Below are 26075 nucleotides of genomic sequence, written 5' to 3' on the forward strand. Positions count from 1 at the left end.
CTTCTAGAGTAGGGCAGCTGCCCTAACTTGCCCCGTGTGGGTACGCCCTTGGCTCTATGCAATGGTGGCTGGTAGGGCAGAAGGGAGACCAACAGTAGGGGGAGCCAAAGCCAATATGGAAGATAGTTCTGTCCCCATCCTCTTCCCTGCTGAGTTCTAAGAGGGCAAAACAGAGACCAAGGAAAAGGAAGTGAATGGCCAAAAACACCCCCTGGACATGTAGTATATACTGTATAAGCAGGCAGATGGGGGCTGGCTGAGTCAGTGGGACAGTGCCCCATGTGCCAGCTTCCACTGCCTATCCTATGCCACTTGTTAAAGAGGTGCCACTGCAGGAATTCTCTGCAGACAGCAGCAGGATTGGACCATGCCTACTTCTTTAGTGAGAAGAGCACACAGCTTCATGTAGAACATGGCTGGTAAGGAGCCTACAAAGCCATGAATTCTGATGCTCTGTTAGGCTTCTCCTGTTACCAGACAGGCTAGAAACGTGATCTTTTACAGAGCCACTTTACGATTTCCTCTATTTTATCGAGGGCGACTTGTATCTGAATGGATCACAAGGGACGAGTGCCGGCACAATGCTTCGTTTCCTCCTCGCTATGATGCACGTGTGGCACGGCGGCAGAAGACGGGGAAGAGAAATCTACTTCGGTTGGGGAGGCTGGCCCAGCAAAGGAGCAACTCGGCGCTGCAAATATACCTCTCAGTTACCGCGCCGGCATCCTAGCAGGACCTCGGAGGCCTTTTGTTCTCGCCCTGGGCGGAAAGAGGGGACGATGGCGGGGATGCCGCCGGGGCGCGCGGGGGAAATCGGAGAACACCGTCGCAGCGCAAGGAGGAGGTCCCCGCTTTCCCTTGCGCGCAGCTGAAGGGCGCTCGGCGGCCACCCACCCGTTCCCTACGCGGCGCGCTCCCGACTCCTTCCCATGCTCCTCATCCGCTTGGCGCAGCGCACGGAACCGCAGCGGGGAAGAAGGGAAGGCAGGAGAGGCGGAGCCGGAGCTGGTGACATCACGACGCCCCCCTTTAGGAGCCCGCCTTCTCGACCCCCTTCCCAAGTTGCGAGGCGGGCGGGGGTTGGGGTTGTTAATGAAAACGTCTCCTCTACTCCGCCTCCTTCCCGGCGCGCGCTCGGCCTGCACTGCCCGGCCAAGGAGTTGGTTGCGCCGCGCGCGCGCGCGCCTTCCAAGCTGGGCGCCACCTCTCTGCCTGCCCGGGCGCTCGCTCGCCCGCGCGTACATACAAACACGCTCGCTCGCGCGCACGCAGGTGTTGCGACCCTCTCCAGCCTCCGAGCTCTTTTGCTCGCTCTTTCCTTCCCGTCGCTCGCCGGGAGCGCCGCCGGGAAGCCGGAGGACGGGCTCCTTCTCGGAGGAGGGGCCGGGGAGGAGGAGGAGGAGGGAGCAGCTAGGAGGAGAAGAGGAGGGAGGTTCCCCGTTAGCAACAGCGCCGCCGAAGCCTCCCCCCCCCACTCCTCAGCCAGCGCCGCCTTCCCACGTGAAGAGCCGGGAAAGGCTAAGCAGCGGCGGCAGCAGCGCCTCGCCAGCCGGCCAGCCAGCCTGCCTGCTCCCGCTCCCTCCGGCTTGTGGAAGAAGACGAGAGCCGCGGCCCAGCCACCGCAGACCCACTCGCCTCCTCCTCCTCCTCCTCTGCCTGCTCCCCTCCTAGCATTACAGGCTTTTCCTTGGCAACCCTTTTCGGCGCCCTGGTCTCTCCTTCCCTTTACGCGCCTCTCTCCCCCCACCCCTCATGTGACCTTTCACTAGATTCCCCCCCCCCCACTTTGCAATTGTGTGCACCTCCCTTTCTTACCCACCACAGTGCAAGACCTCCCCCCCCTCTCTCCCCCAACCTTGCATCCCCTCCTCCCCGTTTCAGCGCAGGCTTCCCCCTCTCTCCTCTCCATCTCTTGCAATTCCTCCGGCTCCATCCTCCCACGCCTTCCCGCTTCCCTCCTCCCCCCGCATCTCCCGGCAACGGGATACTCCGATCCACTTTCCCCTCTCATTAAGAGGATCGCCTCTCCTTTCACTCTCCTCCGTTTCGGCTCTCTTTTCCCTTTTCTCCTCCTCCTCCTCGCCCCGTAGTTGAGGCTCTCACTTTGATTCTCTCTCTCCTGCCTTCTTCCCCCACTTGTTCTTTGGAGACTCCCTCCATCTCCCCCCCCCTCCCTCCACCTGCTTCTCCCCGCTGCTCCGAGCCCTCTTATTTCACCACAATTTTCGGGAGGCGGGGGGTTCTGCCTCGGCTTGGAGAGCCGGGGAGGGGGGCGCCTCGCTGTAACCCCCTCCCCATGCCTCTGACGCCCGCCCGCCTGCCTGCCGGTGTTGGATGCTCCAAGGAGGAAGCGGGGAGGCCTCCCGGCTCTTTCTTCTGGGGGGTGCGCGGGGTGGCCGAGATGATGACTTGATGCTTGGCTTTGCCATGGATGGGATGACATGCTTCATGGTTGCCTTGGTCACGCTGCTGCTCTCTTGCCCGGGTCCACCTTGGTGCGTTGCCCGCCGCCTGGTGCTTTCGACGGGTCTCCCAGTTCTGCTGCCTCTACTGCTGTCTCTGCCGGCCTCTCTGGCTTCCCCGCTAGCAGGTAAGGGGATGTGGGGAGGCTGGGCGGATGCTACCTGGCATCTAGGTGCTACTCCCAGGCTTCTTTTGTTGGGACCCTGGAGGGCAAGATAAGCTCCCCTTTGGCAACCTCTTGCAAATTCTCCTGTTTTGCATTGCCAGGATATGTTGCAGTTGACCACTTTTTTTTTTAGCATCAACCCCCTCTGTCTCTTCTTATAGTTGTAATTGTGTGTGTTTTCTTCAATAAAAGTGTCCCCCCTCCACTGTAATGTTAAAATATGTGAAGACAATGAAACCTGAACAGCTTCTTTTCTTGTGCTGTGTGTGTGTGTGTGTGTGTGCTTTATGCACCACATAAAAAGGGAGTGTGTCACTTTGGGCACATTCTGTGCACAGAGATATTTTTCTGGATGTTTTTTTATCATTGAGGATATACAAGTATGTAAGCCAGAGCAATCTTTTATTTTTATTTAATGAAAGACACTCCTAATAAGAAACTCATTTTTTTAGGGTTACATAACTGAACACCCCCCTCCCAGCAAAAAAAAAAAGAAAGGTAGCAGACGGATCTATTGGAATTGAATTAAAATATAAGAATTGTGCTCCTACACTGTAACTTGAAATGGGTTTGGAAATTGGGTACAGTATCCAGTCCTCTATGACGTCATCTGAAAGCTGATGTGCAGCTGAAGCCCATTTGAGATTTGCTTATTTCTGGGGAATGGTGGAGTATTATTATTTTTTAATGAATGCTTTGGCACTTTTGAAGGTTTTAGTATTAGCTTGTAGTAGCATTTCTAGGATTCCAGATATATTCACTAGGAGCTCAGTGTGGAACCGCAGAGTTTGGAAATGTGGAAGGGAATCCAGCATACAACTTCATAAGACTAAACACTGCTCACTTCAGAAAAAATAAACACCATGTAATGGGTCTGCTTTTTCCATTGAAACAATAACTATTGTGCTTTGTTAGTATTTTTTTGGTACTTTAAAATTGTAGAGACTGTTTCCGTCTGGTAATAGAAAAATATACAGAATTATAATGCAGTTGCTAAATTGCAGCAAATGGTTTCCGTATGCAGACATCCACTTGTAGAAGAACCCCCACTTTCTCCTATTTGCTCTCTTTCTAAGAAAAGGAAAATGTTATCCTAAAGTTCACAAAACATAGTTGAGAGAGCAGTCACCACCTGCTAGTGTATGCTTAAGGTTATCTCTTTCTCTTTTTTTATCAAAGATATTAATAAAAGAGTGCATCATAAATCTTTTTTCCCCAGCAGCCATCCAGAGAAATAACTGGAAAGAGTAATTTTACCATTGACAAAAGCTTAATTTCTTATTAATAGCCAAGCAGTATTCAATATTTTTCATTTGAATCATCTTTTCATGTCTTAGGCTGCAGCCCTAACTTCAGTTACTGGGGAGTAAGCCTCACTGAATTGAATGTGATGTAGTTAGAATTGTGCTGTTACTTCCTTACCATTTGCATTTTATCCATGGAAGCTAACAAAAAGAATGACAGTAAGGGAAGGGACCATTCCATTAATCTTACTGGCCATAGAACTGGGTCAAGCACAAGGTGAAAATCAGAGGTAATTTTGACAGGTTTAGCATGTGGACTAAATAAAAGATAACAACCGTGTATGGATATATTGGAGTTAATGGTTTTCAAGCACACAAGTGAGATGTTCAGCATTGAAGGTGTCATTGGAAATATACTGCTCATTAGGAGGACACAGCTGACTTTTCCTATTTCATTAACATCAACTGGAAAGTATGACAATGGGCATATTCATGATTGTGGCATGGCTCTTGTTGCTAACGTTGTCCAGCCAGATGATACAGTGAAAAGGCCTGCGATTTTTTTTGAAAAATGTAGGAGCCTCTCCAAAGTTATAATGAGGTTTTTAAAATGTAATTTTGGTTTCTTGGTCTTTAAAACATAATGTCTGTGTTAAGAACTTCCCTCAGATACAAGCAAAGCATAAGAATTTCTCAGCAAAGGAAACTCTGACCTCTGAATTGTAGATAATCTATCTGTACTCTTATTCTTGGAAAGTGTTGAGTCCCTTCAGCTTGCTATACTGTTTATCTCTGAGCGCAATTCAAAATGCAATTTTCGACCCTTAGGTTTTGACCTAAGCAGCTCAGGCTCAGGGTATCTGAAGGACCACTTATTGTATACTCTGCCAGTTAATATTTTAAAAGGGAACTGTGCACTGTATGCTGCTACTAATAGAACTTGGTAGGTATATGGGATCAGGCCTTCTCTACGGTTGACCGTAAGCCAGGGATGAGGAACCATTGGCATTCCCAGATTTTGTTGGTTTCTGTCTGCCTCGACCAGTACAACCTGTGTCAGCGATGATGGAGGTTGCAGTCCAACAACATCTGAAGGGGCATAGGCCCCCTTGCTTTAGGTTTTGCAGCTCTTCCCTAAGAGGTGCAGTTGTCCTCTTCACAGTGAACAATAATTTTGAACAATGAAACATCATAAAGCCATATAAGAAATACACACACCATACAGGCCAAGAGCAAATAACCAAAAGCAAGTGAGCTGGTGATGCAAGAGCCTGACAGTGCTTGAGCGAACAAGGATGTATTCCATTGAATGCCTTGTATAAGGAGGAGGAAAGCTGCTCAGGATCACCCCTCTTCAGCAGGTTGATTTCTGATATTTAATTCCTGAAGTTTGTATGCTGAAGTGTTCTTCCTAGCCAGGGATGAGGGAACATCTGGGGCTACCCAGCTCTCATCACCTTGCCTGTTGGCCATGCTGGTTACATTTGATGGAGGTTGTAGTCCAAAACATCTGGAGGTCACCAGGTTGGGGGTGGTAGCTCTAGGCACTAGGCTGGGGGAAATTGGGATGGGTTGGAGAGGAATGTGAGGACTCGGGGGCTATTGGGGAGGCAGAAGGATTGGCAAAGATAATGGGTCTTGGGCAGAGGTCCCCAGACTACGGCTCGGGGGCCGGATACGGCCCGACGGCCTCATTTATCCGGCCCGCCACCCGCCACCCGCTGCCGTCGCCCGCTCTTAGCAGTATGGCACGGCTGCCCACTTCCGGGTCGAAAGGGGCACCGGAAATAGCTCGTGCACACGCGCAAACATCATTTCCGGCGCACTTCCGGGTCAGAGGAGGTCCGTGTGCATGCGCACAAGCTATTTCCGGTGCTCCTGCAACCCGATAGTGCACCGGAAATAGCGTGTGCGTACACGTATGAGTGCACGCTCCCACTCTCTCCCCCCCCCCCGGCCCGCCGTGCGATCGGCGCTGCAGGCACTGGCCCACAACATGGTAAGTTGGGGGACCCCTGGTCTTGGGCTTCTCTTCTAGCTTTGAGGGTTGTAGGAATTTGGGCTGTAGCATTTCTAGAGAGAATGGAAATGTATCCAAACCTTTTTGAAAGACAGTGTCGAGGCCAAATGCAATTGGAGAGTATGACAATATTTAAAAATATATTTTTAATTTTAATGTGTGTTAACCATTGCATACATATTACTGTTGCATAAGGTGGAAACAGTTCTTGTTTCTTGCATAGAAAAGATGGGTGGTGTTCCTTTTTTTAAGACTTGCTAGGTTAATTTATGTCTTTCAGAGTTTGCAATGCATTGCTTTTGCAAGCCATCCCTCTTCTCTTATGCATCCAAGAAGTTCCAACTTCTTTTGTCAGCTCCGTCTATTATTCCTGATTCTCTTTTAGGCTCCTTTACCAGAATGCCTGTCTCCTTTCTTCTTGATATATCAAAATTTACTTCTTCACAGTCAGTGTTCCTGCTGTTTGCAAAATCTGTTCCCTATGCTTGTGCTGTCTCTCTGTCTGCAGTGAAGACAGGTGTGGGAATAGTGGAGCCAGAGAGCTGGTGATTTGTGGGCAGCAAGGCTGGATGCACATGGGAAGCTGATATGATTACCCCTACCGCCACGAAAGCAGTGGGTTATATCCCTCTAAGTTATCCTCTGAGTAGACCCATTAAAATTAAAGGAGCATAAGAACTGGTGGTGCATCTCTTAAGTAGCTGCTTGAGCGTTGATATGAAGAAAACAAGAACTCCCAACTGTTGAAGACTGAAATAAAGGGGAATCGTATACAGTGGTACCTCGACTTACGAACAACTCGACAACCGAATTTTTCGACTTACGAATGGGGGTAATGGCCGCACGTTTACGAATGTCTCGACATCCGGAAAAAAACCCGCGGCGGTTTCAGATTGGGATTTTTTGACCTACGAATTTTTAGATAGGGTTGCTTTGACTTACGAATTTTTCCGTTTTCAATGCATTCCTATGGGAAATTGCGTTTTCCAATGGCCTTTTTCGACTTATGAATTTTTCGACTTACGAAGGTGCCTTCGGAACGGATTAAATTTGTAAGTCGAGGCACCACTGTAGATGGTTAAACTAACTAATATACTAATGGTTAGGGACGGAAGGTAATGGAACAATTTTATAGCGAAATGGAGTATGTTTTTTATATACTGGAGTAACAGGGCTCAAGAAAATGCCTTATTGTTGTAACAAGTAAATTGGGGTTGTTGTAAAATATATTTTTTTTAAAAAAGCAACTATTTTAAAAATAAAGACAAAATGTAAACAGCATTGAAAATACTGATACAAAAGGGGCAAAAAAGAAGGCTAGAGTAGATAAGGAGGGCAGGAAAAGGGAAAATAATACCCTACATTAATTCATCATTTGATGCATCTTTTAGCATCACAATCCAAGGCTTCAAGAAATCACTATCCTAATGTCCCTCTCAACAAACTTAATTGGACTATTGGGGGTTAATGTCTGTCTCTGTTGTATTGACGTGTGTGCGTGTGTGTGTATTATGTCTCTGTCTCTGTCTCTCTCTCTCTAACACCAAAGGGCATAAAAATGATTTAGATTCTCCCCTAGTTGCTTTTCTTTGATATGTGGGATGCTCAGAGAGAGCTATATTCCAGACCTTACCAAACCAATAACCAACTGAGGAAGGTGAGCAAGATTTCCATTGACTGGCTATTGATATTCTCACCACAGCTAGTAATAGAAAGACCAAGGTGTTTGGAGAGATACTCTGGGATCTGCATTGCTTTCTGTCGAAAGCAAGGCCAGGACGGGATCTGGTGTTACTGATTGCTCTATGATTTGGGATTTTATCCAAAAGCTCTATAAAACTTCTTTGATGTATTGGGTGAGTATTGATGATGATGGTGATAATGATGATGATGATGATGATAGAAAGAAAAAAGGAGGGGAAAAGTAAGGAACAAGATTGTCATAGGTATTAATTTTAGTGGGTCTGTACTGAGCAGGAGTGTTGGATACAGCCCAGTGTGTGGAGAGGTTGTCTTACTGTAACTTAAGGATGGAAGTCTAACTCAGGAAGATAGTAGGCAGGAAGATATGAGGCACCCAGTGTGTTACGTACAATTGCAGCTCCTTCTGGGTAGTCATTCATCTTTAAGTACCCTGGCCAAGAGGCAATCTAAATGAACACGCAACAAGAAATCTGAGGTACTTGGGAGCCTGCTGTAGTCTCTTTGATGGGGTGCGTGAGTGTATGCTAATTTTCCAAATACATATATACTCGAGTATAAGCTGACCCGAATATAAGCCGAGGCATCAAATTCTACCTCAAAAATTAAAAAAACTGGGAAAACTTATTGACTTGAGTATAAGCCGAGGCTGGGAAATGCAGCAGCTACTGGTAAATTTCAAAAATAAAAATAAATACCATCCTATGCCTTTTCCAGCTGTCGGTGCCGGGGTGAGAAGCGGCCGCTTCTCCCTCCCCGCCGCCTCGCACAGAGCAGGCATAGGACGGGGGTTCGGAGAGTCGCAGTGCAGTGTGCTTCTCCGAACCCCTGGTCCTGTGCCTTTCTCCACCGCCGCCCGCCTCACTCGAATATAAGCCGAGGGCGGCCTTTTCAGCACATTTTTGGTGCTGAAAAAGTAGGCTTATACTCGAGTATATATGGTATTTTTATTTTCTGTTAACCTAAAAGCAAAGCAAAGATTAAATATTGGGACCCCAAATAATTACTTATTAGGTTTGTTTCACAATTAAAAATAACTAGATAGGTCATCTCTGCCTAGGCCCTGCCTCCTTATATTCCACTCTGGTAACTTTTTCTGGCTTGCTTGCTTGCTCTTCCCAGTTAAGACTGAAATCTTGAAGTCAAGCATATACTGTCTTCTTTGTGGTCCTCTACTATTTCCACATTGCAAACAGACTCCTGTTTATCCAGGCTTGTGATTTATCTGTATATTTGGTATGTTCGCAAGGTTGTTTAGGAGAAAAAACACCAGTTCACAGAAATAAGTATTTTTAGTACATTAGCAGTGGCTGTGTTGTTGTTGTTGTTTTTGTCCACTGAGGGCGATTCTTGACTTTCATGTCTTTTCTGTTTTTGCTGGGTCTTTTTTATTTTATTTTAACATGCTGGTGAGATTTGTTTCTTCTGTTGTGGCAGTGAGGAAAAGCTCATCTCCTGTTCAGCATGATGCCATTTAAAGAGCTGTCTTGTCTTGTAATTCATTCCTGTTATGACATTGTTATATTTCATGCCTTGTTTCCAAAACATGTTTAAGGTATTTTGCCTGAGCTGCTTCATTGCTTATAACAGTGATGAAACTGGCAATTTCTATATAAGCTACTTGCTTATTTCATTGCCTCATTTAACCAGTAACAAAGTTGTACTTTAAAATGTTGTACTGTGTTACGATTAGCAAAACTAACGGCTTTTATATTAGATTGAATCGTCCTTTCAGCTTTCTCAAGAGTTACCTCATATCTACCGATCCTAGAATAATTATTGTGTTGTGTAGTATAAAATTGTCAGCTTATATCAGTTACAGATAAAGTTTCCAGATTTGTAAAACATTTTTTTTCCTGAATAGGCGTGTAAACTAATTGATTGCTACTAGAATGAAAGTATACCTAGTAGGGCTTTTACTTGTATTTATGGTTTAGTGTTACTCCATGATACAGAAATTAAACACCTGTACTGTTGGGTTGACATTCTATATTCATAAAGCGCATTATCTTATAAAAGATAATGCAGGTTGCGGAAGGGCTGGGAGAAGTCCTCTTGGTTTGGGGGAGGGCTGGCTGAGGCAGGCTGAATAGCCTGGTGGGCGTGACAATAACTAATGTCCAGTTGATTGACAGGAGGGCCCCTATATATTCTCAGTCCCTTTCGTTTTTGGCCACTCTGGCTGGCGTTTTTAAATCTCCCTCCCACCCGCCGCGTGTTTAAGAAGGTGTTAGCCTGACGTTGCTTTGCCTCTCACGGGGTCGCCTGTATTCAGGGGCCCAGTAGGAATTTTGCCATTTGGCTGATTGGTTTTTGCCACTTGGTTTTTGCCTACTGCTTAGCAAACTTGTTAGGTTGGCGGTTAGGCTTTTGGTTAATTAATTTGGTTGGAGGAGGGGTGTGGCATCTACATGCCTACCCTCTTCCTAATGTTGTTCCACATAGAAGTATTCCGTTAAAGGAATCCTGGTGTTCTCGGCTCTAGTCCTTACATTCCCGCCATAGGCAGGGCTGAAGGGCCATTACAGAGTTTGAGCCTTGGGGAACATTCCTGGCGAGAGGGGGGAATGCCTGGGCACAGCTACCTCCTTTCCCATGGGGTGCTTACTTGACTTCCCCAATCCCATGGGAAAGTCGGAGCTGGTCCTGTCCCTAGTGGACAGATGGAGATTGTCCTGGCCCAAGTGGTCAGATGGAATTGGTGGTCCTGGCCCAAGCGGGGCAGATGGAAATTGGTCCTGTCCCAAAGAGGGGGGCAGATGGCCTAAGCCAACACTCAATTTAAATTGTATTTAAATAAAGTTGTGGCCAAAACAATGCCAAAAAACCCAAACCTAAAATATGTGTCTGTTGTGAGTTATTTGGGGGATTTCGGTCAGCCTCGTCACGCAATAATCCCAATAATATTTGATTGAAAAATTGAGGGTTTTTTTTGTCTCTAGTTTGTTCACTTTACATATAAAACCACTGACTACCGGACCTTTAGTATAAGACCATGATTTTAATTCATATAACCCCTGTTCTAAAACAGCTGCGTTTCTGGGCTGAATTCAAGGTGCTCTTGCTAGTTTTTAAAGCCCTAAATGACTTAGGCCCCAAATATCTTCTTCCCTACAGTTCATCTTTGGTGTTAGGATCAGCAGAATGTATCTACTTTGTAGTTCTGCTGCCCTCAGAAGTTCAGAGGTGGTCAAGAGTGGCATCCCAGGAGACGACATTCCCTGGGTCAGCCCCTAAGTTGTGGAATTCCTTTCCCACAAAGACGTATTCAATACCCTCACTATGTAGTTCTCAGCAGATGCTGAAGATGCAACTCTTTAGCCTGGTGGCTAAAGATTCAACCTATTCCCGTGACTGTAAATTTGTTTTAACTGTTTTTAATACCGAATCTGAAATGCTTGTAACACCCTGAGACCTGCTGATGGTGTATTAATAATACATAATCCATAATTTTATTTGTATGCCTCCTTTCCATAGTTCAAACCATGCTCATGGCAGCTTACAACATGAAAAAATGCACATTTCCAACATAACAAAAGTAGTCATAATAAATAAAACATTAAAAATACACAACCAAATTTCCACACAAATCATAAGATCTAAAAGATAGATGCAAAAAACCTAAAATCAATAACAGCACAAACAACTCCAAACAATGCCCCCCTCCACAAACCATATCCCAGCGCAATAGTCTTGTAGCTGGAGTCAGTCAAGGCACCACTCTCCCAGGCTAGGTGGGGAAAAGGCCTGCAAGGCAGGGAGCAGGTCTTCCAGGACTCGCAGCCAAGATAGTAATATTAATAGTAATAATAATAATATTCACACACATGTGCTTCCTTCCTATAGTCCCAATTTCTTCATTCTCTGGTTTGGTCTAACCATAGTTTGCTGTTACATCTGAACTGTGCATAGTTACTCTTCATCCTGGAACTAGAAATCCATTTCAATTGCAGGTTCCAGTTCCATTTCAGACAAGCCATTGTTTGCAGGATTTGGATATAACAGCAAACAACGATTTGATCAAATGAGGGTTTTTAGGTAGGGAATTAGTGTTTCCCTCAAGCCTGAATGGCAGGCATGAATGGCAAAACCATAGTTTGGCTTGATTCACATGTAATGGCAATGGTTCAATTATGTTTTACTCAGAATAAACCCATTGAACTCAATGAACATAATTTAGTCACATATATTAATTCAAATGGGTCTACTCTGAGTAAAATCTAGTTGAACAGCACTCAGTGTGAAATAGTCTTGGATTCAGTTTAAATAGATTGTGAATAAAGACTTGGATATTTATTTGTTGCATTCAGATATCATTTTAAACCAAATAATGTTTAAGGATTCTTCAAAGAACCGAGATCTATCTTTCTTTCTTTTATTTTTTAAAACTTTTTAAAAGTTTTATATTTGAAAAAAAAAACAACCCACAGTGATTTTTGTATATCTTCAGTTTACGTTATAACATATAACAAATCCACACTGTTCCTGAATAAAGTATCATATGGTATGCATTTACTTAACTTGGAAAATTTATAAACTCCCCCCCCCCCCCCAGTTCACAAGAATTCTCAAAGTGGGGAACGCTTTAAATAAAAAGCAACATTAAAAACACAATATAAAAGATCAACAGTAGCATGTGATCTACTAAATACATAAATTAACCCAAAGGAAGGTTATTAATCGTATAATGAAATAACAGATTGCCAAGTGTGGTTTGTTTTTTTAAAATGTTTTCTATGGGGTTAAATTTCCCATTAATCTCTAGTTATGTGTGAATTTATGTATCATTTTTTAGAAGTGGGATAATAACTGCTCTTTTCTGTTGCTTCAAAGATGGATTATTTTATTACTTTACGCCCACCAACCCCATCTATATGGACCTCTGTGTAGCTCTAATTTTGCTAACAGCAATGATGGCTTAAAGTTCAATCTTCACTTCATGTGTTCATTCATATAATTTGTGATGTGTATTCCATGCCATTTAAAGGAAAAAGGTTTAGGCTGTGCTATGAAGTGATATGGAAAATGGTGTCATCAGTAAAACTGCGTCCTCTGCAAAGAGGAAACCCATGTTGCTAACCTGGGCTCCTTTGGGATTATGGGTGGGAAAGAGATTCAATAAAAAAGAAAGAAAAAGAAAATGTATAATTTGGAAGCGCAGTTTTGAGGAATATGTACAGTATTGATTTTAAAGCAAACCTCCTTTTTCCTGCTGGGTAATCAGATTTTGCAACATGAGTCTATAGTGAAGATTTCCCTTTCTCCTTTACCCTTTGCCCAAGTAAGAACTTCGCTGAACATTGAATGGCTGAAATGCTCCTTTCAAACAGTGCTTTGAAAATACGTTACTAAGTAAAAAATAGCAGTGCTCTCTACAAACTATTGTATAGTATTTGTAATTTTTGCCTGAGGAGAGACTAAATTCTTATACCCTGTTTCTCCGGTAGTAGCCTTCCCAGTGGCTGCTCCCAGGCTGTGTAATTCTCTTCCATGGGAAGCTAGGTTAGCTACCTCTCTGCTTTCCTCTTGCAGGCAGGCAAATACTTTTTTTTTATTCCAACAGGCCTTTGGCCACTGATTGGCTATTGTGGCAGCGACTTCTAAGGGTGGACATTCTTCTTCTGGTCCGCTACCCGCCTGGTACTTTAAAATGGTTTTAACATTTAGTGCTGTTTTTAATAATTTTACTTACAGTACTTACAGCCATCACATCAATTGGACATGCCTAACGTGGTCGCCGCCTGTATGGCTTTTTAAATATGTTTGTGGGAGGGGGCTATAAGTTTGTTTTTTCTTTTATTATGTATTTCGTATTCTCATTTTGTATTTTTCTGCTGTGAACCGCCCAGGGTTCTTTGGATTAAGGGTTGTATGCAAATTTAATAAATAACAAGGAAAGGGGGGGGGACCCCATAGTATGGCTGAGCAGTAGACAGGACCGTTCGACACAAGATGCCAGGGCAAAATTACAGAATTTTGTTTGTCACCTTAAAGGATGACCAGGCCCTCTGTGTGTTTCATCCTACCTGCACCTTTTAGGTTGTTGCTAGGCTTTACTTGGCTGTCAAGAGTGTTTGGAGTTGCTGACCTCAACAAGACATTATATTTATGGGCCACTTTCATTAGTGGAAAGAAATAGAGGGCTGATCAACAACATCAGCGATCCTTCCCCATCACCCCCGGCATTGTCTTGCGTTTTCCACAGAGCCTAAAACAGAACATCCATAATTTTTCTCTTGACGCACATGGACACAAAAAGCACAGCTGCCCCAGCCTACAAAACAAGATTTATAAGTGACAGTTGGCTGTTTGCTGATAAGGCGGCTCATGGGAGGTTTATATTTTAGCCTGGGTTTTCAAATTGTGGTGGTTCATGTTGCATGCAGGTCGATAACACAGAGCAAGCTAAAAAAGAAAAAGAAAAGGCCCTGAATCCTGTTTTTCTTACACTGAAATTACAGGTGGACTGTAGTGCACCTTGAGTGTTAAAAAATTCTAGTCTGCAATAATGTTTCATTCTTTGTGGGGTTTAGTACCTAGGAATGGTGGTAGGGGACTTCAGCATGCGACTAAAGCCCAATCCCCACATCATATTTTTGGGGGGTATGCAGATGTGTGGATTTACTTGCACATGTGCCGAAGCAGTCTAGCTTGTGGAACAGTAACCCATACACCTGAGAATTTAGGACAGGCATCCCCAAACTGCGGCCCTCCAGATGTTTTAGCCTACAACTCCCATGATCCCTAGCTAACAGGACCAGTGGTCGGGGAAGATGGGAATTGTAATCCAAAACATCTGGAGGGCCGAAGTTTGGGGATGCCTGATTTAGGACATTAGTACACGAATGTCTGACTCAGTGTTAGAAACTCAGATATAAAAGCTAGGGGGCAAATGGCTCCTTAAACTAAGCTTATCGTCGCCAGAATGGAATGTCTAGCTGCCATTTGGGGGCAATACAGCTCTAAAGTTTTTCAAATGATGGCCTGACTCTGATTGATTCTCAGTTAAACACCTGGCTAGTTCAGATGACAACCCTGAGCCTAGGTTAAGAAGAAATGTCACTTGATCCAGGGACATTACACATATACATTGGCCTATTCTGACACCTTTTTCTTAATGGTGACTGACTGTTCCTGCTCAGGCTTCACAGAAAAAGCATTTTGGTTCCAGGAATTCATTCTGATTGTGCAGATAAAACATAACTGGTAGAATTCTGCAGGATATTATTCCAAAACCAATGATTCCCAGGCATGCGCCTCCAGATGGTGGAGATGTCAGGCGCCATTCTGGTGCCCAGATATCTTCATTGGTCGAAAGCTAGGTGCAAAATGTGCCTGGCTAATTTCGAACACTAGCTTGACTGCCTGCAAAATGTGTGCCGTTGCTATGCTACATGATATTTCCCTACCCCTTCATAGGAGGCTATTTACAGGTGACTTCCTCACCTTCACACATAGCCAATCTGAGTTGCTTCTAAGAGTCAGAGATGCAAAATTCCTATGTGCGGAAAAGAAGGCAAATTCTCAAGGCCTGAAAACCATGTTGGGCTGCCGGAAGAACTAACACGCAGGAAGACGTATCAGAAGAAATTTTGGATCCATATGAAAGTGCCATGAGTTTTATCATTGCAAGTTGTGTAGATCTCTTTCTCTCTCTCTTTCTCTCTCTTTCTCTCTCTTTCTCTCTCTTTCTCTCTCTCTCCCCCCCATTCTTTCCTGAATGTGATTTCAGGAAAGCACTGTTTTGGCTTTTCTAAACAAGAGGGCACCATTCACAGACACAGCTGACTATGTTGGGAATGCTTTCTGCCTCAGAGCATATATGCTGCTGCATAGAGACTTGGGACCAGCTGTGAAATATTTCTGAGTAAAAGCAAACTATCCATCAAGGATTTCTTTAAGTCTTCTGTTGCAGCGGACTGTGTCTAAAATAAACTGTATACAACAAGATTCGGGTATCATATGCACACAGAGCCCCTCAGCTGTCAAGAAGACGGTTTGTATCTGTTACATTATGTATATAGCGTATCCCTAGTGTGAGATTGCTTCTTAATTTAGTGGCTGCTGTGTGCCACGGAAAAGGATTAAAGGACACAAGATATACACCATATTCTGGAATCTAGCATCTTTACAAATTCCAGACTCTATTCATACAGATTCATCGTGGAAGGAGGCATCCTTTGCCTGTCCAGAAAATCCAACTCATGCAATGTGCTGTATTAATACTGTATTATTCTGCCTTTCATGCTGGGTAGCTTATTAATATTTTAATTTTTGCATGTTTTGGAGCATGGACACCACCTCCTTACTCCCTCCCCTTCCAGTTATGCAACAAAGCAACAGCTGCCAAGTTTTGAGCCATGGGGAAATCTTAGAAATTTAGGACAGAGAGAGAGTCTTGCTTAAATGTGCTGCAGCAAGAATCACAGCTTTGCCTGGTGGGGGCAAAAAGATGCACATTCACAGCTGCACCCCTCAGTTGAAGTGAATTGAGTGCGGCCAGTTATCCCATGGCTTCATTTCCATGGTGTGGCACATCCATGGTTTGGAACATGGAGTTTTGGTGAAGAGGATGCTCAGAGAAGCCTATTGCTGATTAGCAGAGTATCACTTGACCCCTCATTGCTTGCTATACTTCTGCAAAGGTTTGCAAATTATTGTTGTGTTGCCCTTCACCAGCAGCTCCCAAGGCAGGTTGCAACAATTTAAAATTGAGAGTTAATAACAGTTAAAACCAGGAATAGGGTTGTCCCTGAAAACACACATCTCAAGGGCCAAAGGCCAGGGTAAACAGGTGTGTCTTCAGCATCTGCCAAAAGTTTTACGGGTTAAGAAGCTGGCCACAACTCTGTGGGGAAGGAATTCCACAACTTAGGGGCTGCCACAGATAAGGCCCTCTCTTGGGCCATGCCACACCCCAAACTTCTCAGGGAGGTGGAGCATCCAGGGGGATCTTGAGGTGCTCTTTCATATATTGGGGGCCTAGGTTATTTAAGGCTTTAAACACCAATGCGAGCAGCTTGAATTGGGCCTAGAAACGAACTGGCAGCCAATTAACGTTAACTGTGGTTAAGATTTGCATTAAGGTAGGCATAATGTTGCACTGTGGCTATCCCCCCCTCCCAAAAAAAAGAAAAGAAAGGGGCATTCATGCAGAGAAGGAATGAGGTGCTGAGAGTTGTTAGGAGACCCCTGTTTTTCTCACAGTTACAGTTGTCCGATTGGATTAACAATCAATCCCTCTTCCCAGGGAACTCCTGGGATTTGTAGCTGAGGATGAGCAGGGAGAAGTAGGGGTTGCCTAACAACTCTTGACACCCCTTGACAAACCACAGTTCCCAGAATCCTTTTGGGGGAGCCATGACTGTTTATCGGTGGCGACCTAGTGCTTTTAAATCTATGGCGTGGCGGTAGCCAAAGCTAGTTAATTTTGTATGTTGGATACTACCTTGCTGTATTTCTTATGAAGAGCATGGTCTGTAAATTAGATGATAGATAGATAGATAGATAGATAGATAGATAGATAGATAGATAGATGATAGAATAAACTAAGGAAGATACTCAAATCAGTACAGTTTCTCCCTCAGTCTTCTTGACTTTTAGAGAACTGTGCTCTTGCTCCCATCTCTGCAATCACTGTGTATTTATACATAAAAAAGTAAGGATTGACAAAAGAAGTTGCCATCCACCAGAGGATAGTTAATTTGTCTCTACAGCTTGTCATGCCTTTTGTTCGTCTCTTCCACTGCAGCCTCACATTACTCTCCTGTGCTGAAAATCCTGTTGGCGTGTGAAGGCATGATGCCTTCGGCTATTTTCCAGCTATAGTTCTTACTGGTGACGTGGTATCTATATATTTTTTTTCTATCTGGCAATAGGGTACAGTACTTTTCAGAGAATAAATACATAAATAAAAAATAAAAACCACTGAATTGATCTGGATTTTGGTGGTGGCTGGAGATTAGCCCTTAAATTGCGTTAATTGCTTTCCAGGCAATTAATGTCACCATTGATAGATGCTGAGAAGACCAAACAGATTGCAGACCACAGAATACTCCGCAGCCTTCAAAAACCTGCCTTAATGTCATATGCTTGATCTCCAGCATTTATTACACAGGAGGTACATGTGGCGTCGATTGAAAGGATCACAGTGTGAAAAAATCCGCATTCCCGTGGTGCCTGGTGATTCACATTATGCAAATTTTAACTGTAAATTTGCCCACCAATAATGATAAACATTTGGCACATCTTTGTATTCACTGATAATTTAACTTCTGGGTATTATTTTTTTCCAGAGATTCAAAACTCTGTATGTGTTAACAAAGTTATTAGAATGCCTTCTTTTGTGTTTTGCTGTCAGGACTTTCAGCTGATTGCATCCTATTGTACTTGTGCCTAGTGTTTATGCACATTCATTATACACCAGTTATTGGTATGTGAAGTAAGAAAATGGGTATTGTATCTGTTAAATGGGGACAATTTAATGCTGTGCATCTCTAGAACTGAAATGCCTATGGAATATTTCATAGTTTTCTTTTCAGTACTGCAAAAACAATTTTCCACTTCTCATTTATATGAAATGTGTGCTAAATAAGTTTTTGGATTACAGAAATTTTGGATGGCAGACATGGACCTTTTAATAAAAATTACTTTGTAGCAGCAAGGAAAATTCCTCCTGGCTCAGGCAAAATTAATTCAAATAGGACCATACTGGCCTCCCATTTTTCCTTGGCTGATGAAAATGTCCCGACACCCTCCATGGAAATTACCTAGTAAAAGGAACTTATTGAAGGAGGTTCCCATTCATCATTTTGACACCCTGCTGCCTGGGAAATACCAGCCAAGTTAACTGGCCCCATGGATATTCATAAGCTTTTGTTGATCTTAACACTAAATGAGTTGTCTAGCTTTGCAACCCTACATGAAGCAGGTTTGTTATTGCTGAGAGGGACACTTTTTTCCACTTGGCAAAAGAGTGGAATTTTTATTAGTTAGACATATTCCGGATAATATTTTCTTTACTGTCAAATTAAGCCTTCAGAGTTGCAGTGACAGCACTAAGAAGTATCAGCACTTCCTGTGAAGTATTTTTCTTGGCACCATTGTGTTGTGCTGTGGGCACTCTGAAGTCCTGCACTTCTGCACTCTAACACCTCCAACTGAACTTATTAATTGCTCATATCGTGGTGCATTTTGCTGCCTTGAAGTGAAAAGCTTTGTGATGGAAGTATTGCAAATCTGTGCCACAGCTAACAAGAAAAGCAATGGGATTAGCTTCTTGCTTTTTAGCAACAGCTAAGAGTCTTGTGGCATCTTAAAAGACTGACAAATTTATTATGCCCTAGACAGAGTCATGGGTTCAAAAGATTCCTGCATTGCAGGGGGTTGGACTAGATAACCCTCATGGTCCCTTCCAACTCTACAGTTCTATGATTCTATGAACTTTTGTGGGCTGCAGTCCATATCAACTAATGCATGTGTCAGATAAAATAGACTGCATACAGGCCACACCATCTGATGTGTGCATTGAATGAGGCGATCTGCAGTCTACAAAAGTTACAGGCCACAATAAATTTCTTAAAAGTTAAGGTGTTGCAAAACTCTTTGTTGTTTTTTGCTGCAACAACTAAGGTTAGCTCTACTGTTAGGCAGAGAGAGGCAACCACCTCAGGTAGCAGTTTGGGCAGGGACAGCATTCCCCTGAACTGGCTTCTTGCCCTTAGGTGCTGTGGAAGATGCTATTCCATTGCCAATGCTGGAAGAAACTGTCAGTTTCTGTTTGTGGAATGAGAGGCATCATCTTGTCCTTTCCGTTGGGCAGCAAATGTATTGAACTGTCCCTCTCAGCTACCCATCTGTAAGTTAATTTTTTTATGCACCCAGAATAAAATCAATAAGATAACACAGAAAAGAGAGGTGGTGAAATATATTTAGGTCTGCAGTATTTTATGTCACCTACAGTGTGAAAAACTATACTGCACTCAGTAGCCACTGCCACCTAAAAAATGGGTGTCTGGCACTTGGATTCATGCACAGGGCAAGAGCTACCGTAGTTTCCTTTACTCACTTGTGGGCTGCTATGGACTTGGGTATTTCTCCTCCGACTCCTACTTCCTCAGCCCAAATTGTACCCAATAGTCTTTTGCAAGAGGCATTACTCAGAACTCTAAGGTGATGGCTCCATGTAGACTTGAGCACTGCCTGGAAGGTGATAAAAAAGAGAGAGAAGAGAACAGGAACTGACTTCTCCTTGGCAGACTCAGGTCTCCATGTCTCCTCCCTTCCAAGCGGAGCTTAGTAAATCTCTCTGGCTGCTAGGTTTGGCCAACATCTTTTTGGATGACTGCATGTGCGTAGAGAAACCAAGCTCCATGTCCTGTTCCCCATATCTGGCCCTGTGTTTGGAGGAGTGCAAGTACATGTAGCCCCTCCTCACTCATTCACACATGCAGCATTCCTGTATGTATGCATGAAGATAGAATATGGCAAACGCCATTTGCATGCGTGTGCAAAGGTTGAATATTTCCCCATAAAATCAGGAAACCAATCTGGTGCTTCTCACCTTTGTGCCTCAAAATGCATCTGCATCCACAGTTTCCAGCCAGTCTGTTGCCTCAGACAGCAGTTTAGGTCAGCCATCTCTCCTGTTACACATTGAAGAGAGAGGGAGAATTAGGTGTGACCTTGTAAGGTGGTTCTCTGTGGGACACTGTAGCGCAGTTCTTGTTGCACCGAATAGTGACTCCCCATTCCCCACAATGGACCCCTACACCTGACCTTTGGAGCTGGTCCAGAAGGATGCCATGGTCAACAGGATAAAGAACCAGCAGAGTCGTACTGCCCCCCTCTTTCTCGTCTTACAAAGTGCATCAACCAGGGTGACCAAGGCTGTTTCAGTTCCAAACCTGGCTTGAAGCTAGAATGAAATCAGTCCATATAGTCTGTTTCTTCCATGCATGCCTACTGTTGAACATCTTCTTGAGCACCTTTACTTCAAGGGGATATTTGTGACTGGATGGTAGTTATCCAACACTTCCAGGTCCAGGGAGTTTCTCTGAAGGGAAGGAAATGCCACCACCTCCTTAAGGGCTGGCAGCACCTTCCTCTTCTGCAATGAGGCAGTAACCTTCACGGACTCCTCCTAATGTAGATGTCTTCACTAAGTTTTTTGGGGGGAGGGGCTAAAAAAGCTAGAGAGAGAGAGAGAGAGCGCATACTCCTTTATTTTCCAGAAGTGCAGAATCAGTTTTGCTGACATTAGCATCTTTGAAAAATATGCCATCTTTTGGCTCCTGGACTTACCTGGCTTTCAGCATCTCTGCTTGTCTTTTTAGAAGTTCCCCAGGGACTCTGAGCCCTTGCTTCAATATTCAAGCACAGCCAGTCTCTGAGATCGTTTGCACCTAAAGATGATGAACCCTTCAGGGTACCTGTGATAGCAGCCTATCACATTGATCAGTGTGATTTGCTTTTCTCCTTTTCATATTAATCTGGTACATTTTAAAACGCAAGCCTCTAAGGCTGGTGAAAAGCTTAAGATCATAGATAGATTCCCGCATGTCAGGATATAGGGAGGTTTGCTATTCCTCTACAGAATAAAATACATTTGATCTTACAGCACTAAGACGGGATACTTTTCTAGGTGGTGAATCACTTAAAGATCAAGCATGGCTGTTTTGCTTAATTTAAATTTCTCGAGAAAGCTGTTAGCTGCTCATGGTACTAGTTGCCAGCCAAGTTCTTTTGGATTCAAAGTCGTTGGCATATGGCAATATGTGAAATGCTTTTATTTCCTTGCAGCGTTTGCAGTTCACTGATGCTGCTATCTAGATCCAATTCAAAGGACTATGCTTTCCCCTGCAAAGGATTAACTGGCTTTGATTCTGGCATATCTGTGACCCTCGGTTAGTTCCAATATTTTGCCAAACCATCATTCGGTACTGTATGAGTGAGCCTCGTTCTCCCATTCACTTTCCCCCTTGCACGCTGGTTTCCCCTAAGTAAACCATAGCTTGCACACTGAGGGCACACTATGGGTTGGCACTAAATTGAAACTGATGGGGCAGCCAGAGGAAGGGGATGCACAGCCCCAAATCACAGCTTGGCATTGCATCCAAACTAACCCATGGCCTCCATCCCTTGCGTCCCATTGCTATATCTAAACGTGACATAGAAAATGGTCTAAAGTACACCATGCATCTGACAAGTTAGACTTCAAGGAACATAGACATTCTTGGGTTCTTCCCCTGCAGTTGCAGCATTTTTGTTTCTTGAAGATAGTCACTAAAAACAGGGTTAAGCTTGGTTCACACAATCATTCCCAGCTTTTAAACTATATAGTTTATGAAGCCAGGAATGAATGCTGGGGCCGAACATTCCTCTGATTCTGGCTTATCACCCTGATTTATTAACTGACTAAGCCAAAGTTTACTAATTTAGATATAAGAGGGAACCTGGCCTTAATACAAGCTGAGAATGAAGCACTGTAGCTGGTGCATGAGAGCTTGCAGGACCAGAGTGGGATGAGAGAGGAGAGCACAGATGACTCACTGAGGTGGGAAAGAGAGTTTAAACCAGGGTTCCCCAAACTAAGGCCCGTGGGCCGGATGCGGCCTGAAGGCCTCTTTTATCCGGCCCGCAACGACCCCGCCGCCTGCTTCCGCCGCCCACTCTTACCAGCGTGGCGTGGCACAGCTGCCCACTTCTGGGTCGGAAAAAGTGCCGGAAACAGCTTGTGCGCATGTACAAGCATCGTTTCTGGTGCACTTCCGGGTCGGAAGAGGCCCATGCACATGCGCACAAGCTATTTCCGATGCTTTTCCAACCCGCAAGTGCACCAGAAATAGCGTCTGCGCACAGGCGCACACTCCCCTACCCTCCCGTGCGCTCCCCCGCTCTCCGGCCTGCCGCGCCAATGGCCCGGAGGACACCAGCCCAAAGCCAGGTAAGTTTGGGGACCCCTGGTTTAAACAATGTGGTTCCCCTCTGTTTTGTTTAATTTGCTTCATGGCTGTTGTCAAGTAATTGAATTCATTGGGTATGTCTTTGCCTTCCATTTATGTACCTCCTAAGACAGTGTCCAATTGCTGACACGAACCCATCCCATTTGGATCAAGAAGGGTAAACTAGAAGCCAACAAACCCAGCATAGTGGCAACCTTGGTCCTGTCATTTAGTCTTCAGTTTCAGCAGCTAAAGGTTTCCAGATACTTGGAAGAATAAGTCTGGATTACTTCATGCTGCTGGCTAACAGCCGTTTGTTAAAACAGGCAGCATGAATTTGTATAATCTTTGCTGTGCTTTCCAAGGTGCCTCAGAGTAATCAATTCCCCAGGTTAATTCAGCAATATATGATGCCCCGTCTTGAGTGGAGTCAATCCTGTGAGGTTTGCAGCTGGACCTTCCTTTACCTCCTGGTGCAAGAACACTCCCGATTCTTTCCTTTGAAGTTGGGTCACCTGATGTCATGGTGATATCAGTTGATTGACAGGGGAATAACCCCCCCACTTGTCAAAGTTGCTTGCAGGGGATGGGGGAGGTCAGGATTTGACCTGCTGGCTGGATCCTATTCCCTACCCCAAGTTAAATAGTAACTTATTAATAAAATTACTGTGATGTACTCTATATGGGCTCACTATTGGTGATTTTTTTTTTAATGTGGAAGCTATAGCTCCTCCTTCCTCAACATGGTGCCCTCCAATTGATCTGCCTGGATGGAAGAAAGACCACCTGGGAATCTGGTGTATGTCAGTTTGAGTTCTGTTGTGAAGGAAAGGCAGGATATAGATGAAATAAATATGGCACACGTCTGTGTTAATGTAAGCAAGGCGAAAAGGAATCCTTGAAGTTTGTGCCTCCCATTGTTGGACGATAACTGTCTTTCTGTGATTTTGATTCAGAAACAGTGATGAGAAATGGAAAAGGTTCTTGAGCTTTTTGAATGTGTCCTCCAGTCAACTTATAAAGGAGTCCCTTCAGGAATTAATTTTGCATTGCAAAAATGCAGGTTGGGCCTGACATTATGTCACTTTATAACTGAATCATCTGCCTAGATTTAACTTTGTTATTTTTAGTCCACAGCTTGTGTGTTGATACTTTTTATTTTATTTTATGGATTCTTCTTCTTCTTCTTCTTCTTCTTCTTCTTCTTCTTCTTCTTCTTCTTCTTCTTCTTCTTCTTCTTCTTCGAAGTGATTCAGAAACAGGAGGCTCCTCTAAGAAAAGATGTCCGTTAAGCCAATTTCCTTTTGTATGGAGTAAAATCTCAAGCAGATGGTCTTGGATTTTATGGAAGTTTCATGAGGAAAGGCAGAATTTTCTCTGAGTGATTTAGAACGAAGCATTATGCTTCCCTTGATTATTTGACTGAGCCAGCATGTTTTTTTAATCTAGTAACTCTGTAAAGGTATGAAATAGGCACCTGCTATTTTCTGGGCATTGGTGTCTTAAAGGCATAGCTAGGACAATATGCTAATTTAGAGGTGCTCTTTAGAGAGCTATCCTAAGGATGCTTCTCAGTTTAGGTTGACAACATTTTCTTGAGGTCTAGTACTAAGTTTTGTCACATCTGTTTATCCATCTATCTATCTATCAATCAATTATTGGGAGGTCTGTATGTGGAGACTTCAGATTTCAGTACCCTGGCTGTAGTTTTTACATACTTCAGGCAGTTGCACTAATTTATGCTACGGTAATAAAATTATCTCTCTGTATATAGTTGCTTACAAAACAAATGGGGGAAAAGAAAGCATTGTCAGCTCACGTTAACAATAAAGATAACCATCAACCCCCCCCCCCAATCTCTTTCACACACTGTTGACTCAGGTTAAACTTGTGGTTTACTAAAACCCCTGGATCCTTTTCACATGTACTACTGGCAAGACAGTTGTCCCCCATCTTATATTTGTGCAGCTGGTCCCTATTGAAATTCATTTTGTTAGTTTGGGCCCAGTTCTCCAATCTGTTACAGTCATCTTGAATCCCAATTCTGTCTTTAGCTGCATTGGCTACCCGTCCCAGTTTGGTATCATCTTCAAATTTGATGAACATCCCCTCAATACCTTCATCCAAGTTGTTTATAAAGATGTTGCACAACAATGGGCCCAGGACAGAAACCCCACTTGCCAGTTTTCCCCAAAGTGACGAGAAACCTTTAGTGAGCACTCTTTGAGCTTGGTCAGTCAACCAGCTAACATCTCACCTAGTCCACATTTTACCAGCATGGGGGACCATGAACAATAATTTCTGACCAGAAAGAAACACTGTCGGACATCTCCATATTCTTCAAAGAGCTGCCTGTTGGCAAACAGTGGCTCCCTCGGCCTGAAAAGCGAGATGAGTGCAGCACCCCAGAGTCTCCTTTGACTGGACTTAACCGTTCAGGGGTCCTTTATCTTTACCTTTTACATCACCAGCATGTATTTGAACTAGCCGGTTTCTTTCCATTAAGGCCCTGTGGAGTCCATTATACCTGGAACATCAATTTTTGTTGAACCTATCTCCGTTAGTAATGCTTCTTTAGATTTAAAATTGAGCAGAATTGTTATTATTTCATTTTTATTTCATCACAACCCTGTGATGAAGGTTAGGCTGTTTTGCTTTATGTATAAATATGTATATTCCAGAGTTAGTGTGCTATAATGGCTTTAAGTGTTTGGAGAACATTTTTTCAAGACCTCTGGTAATATTTGGTTCTGTTATGCTGTTTTTCCAGTAGTCATGGCCTGATTTTGGTACATCAACAACAGAACGTCAGCTGGCAATGCTATTTTTGCCTGTCTTTTGCCATTTTCCAGGTCTTTAGGCGGTGCCAGTCACTGCGGTGCCTTGCATGGTTACGTAAACCCAGAGCTTCCTGTTTTGTTCGCTTTTAATATAAAGCAAAGCTTTGCACTCTGGCACCAAACTGCATTGTTCCTGCTTCCTTCCAATTTATCTGTTTAAGGGGAGGAAGGCAAGAAGTGATACAATGGCTCTGGTTCCGTTTATTTGCCCTCTATATGCTGCAATCCAAAAGCCACTTAAAGAGGGCACACTTGCATTTTAGCCAACTTGTTTTTTCGCCATTTCCATACTAGTTCGGTGCACAGAGAGAGAGCTAATATTTTGATATTATGGTGTTTTGTTTCAACTATTATAGCTTCAGCCTGTGCTTTTTTTCTGGGGGCACGCAGGGGTACGCATACCCCTAAACGTTTTGTGGATCTAAGTTTGGCCTCATTGAGGGGCAGAATTTCAATATGAGTAGGAAAATGAGAGTACCCCTAAACATTAATTTAGAAAAAAAGCACTGGCTTAAGCCATAGATAGCCGATGCAGTGCCCTCCAGATGTGGTCAGACTCCAGCTCCCATCATCTCTGAGCATTGACCATGCTGGGTGGGGCTGGTGGGAGTTGGGAGTCTGGCAACATGTGGAAGGCAGCTCATTGACCAGCCATGGCTTATCCTTCTCCAGGCGTTTTGCTTTGTCCTCTTACATTAA

At 44.0% G+C, this 26075-nt stretch overlaps 1 protein-coding gene across 1 annotated transcript in view; it reads left to right on the forward strand.

Annotated features, from left to right (window-relative positions):
* The first annotated feature begins 2194 nt into the window (after positions 1 to 2194).
* Positions 2195 to 26075, forward strand: part of KIAA1549 (KIAA1549 ortholog) — a 112971-nt gene continuing 89090 nt past the window's right edge. The window contains exon 1 of the mRNA XM_035127547.3: positions 2195 to 2590. Coding sequence (XP_034983438.2) covers positions 2335 to 2590 — 256 coding nt within the window. The 5' untranslated portion in view covers positions 2195 to 2334. The remainder of the gene's footprint in view (positions 2591 to 26075) is intronic.

Source organism: Zootoca vivipara, chromosome 9 (assembly GCF_965207765.1).
Source record: "Zootoca vivipara chromosome 9, rZooViv2.hap1.1, whole genome shotgun sequence".
Taxonomy (NCBI): domain Eukaryota; kingdom Metazoa; phylum Chordata; class Lepidosauria; order Squamata; family Lacertidae; genus Zootoca; species Zootoca vivipara.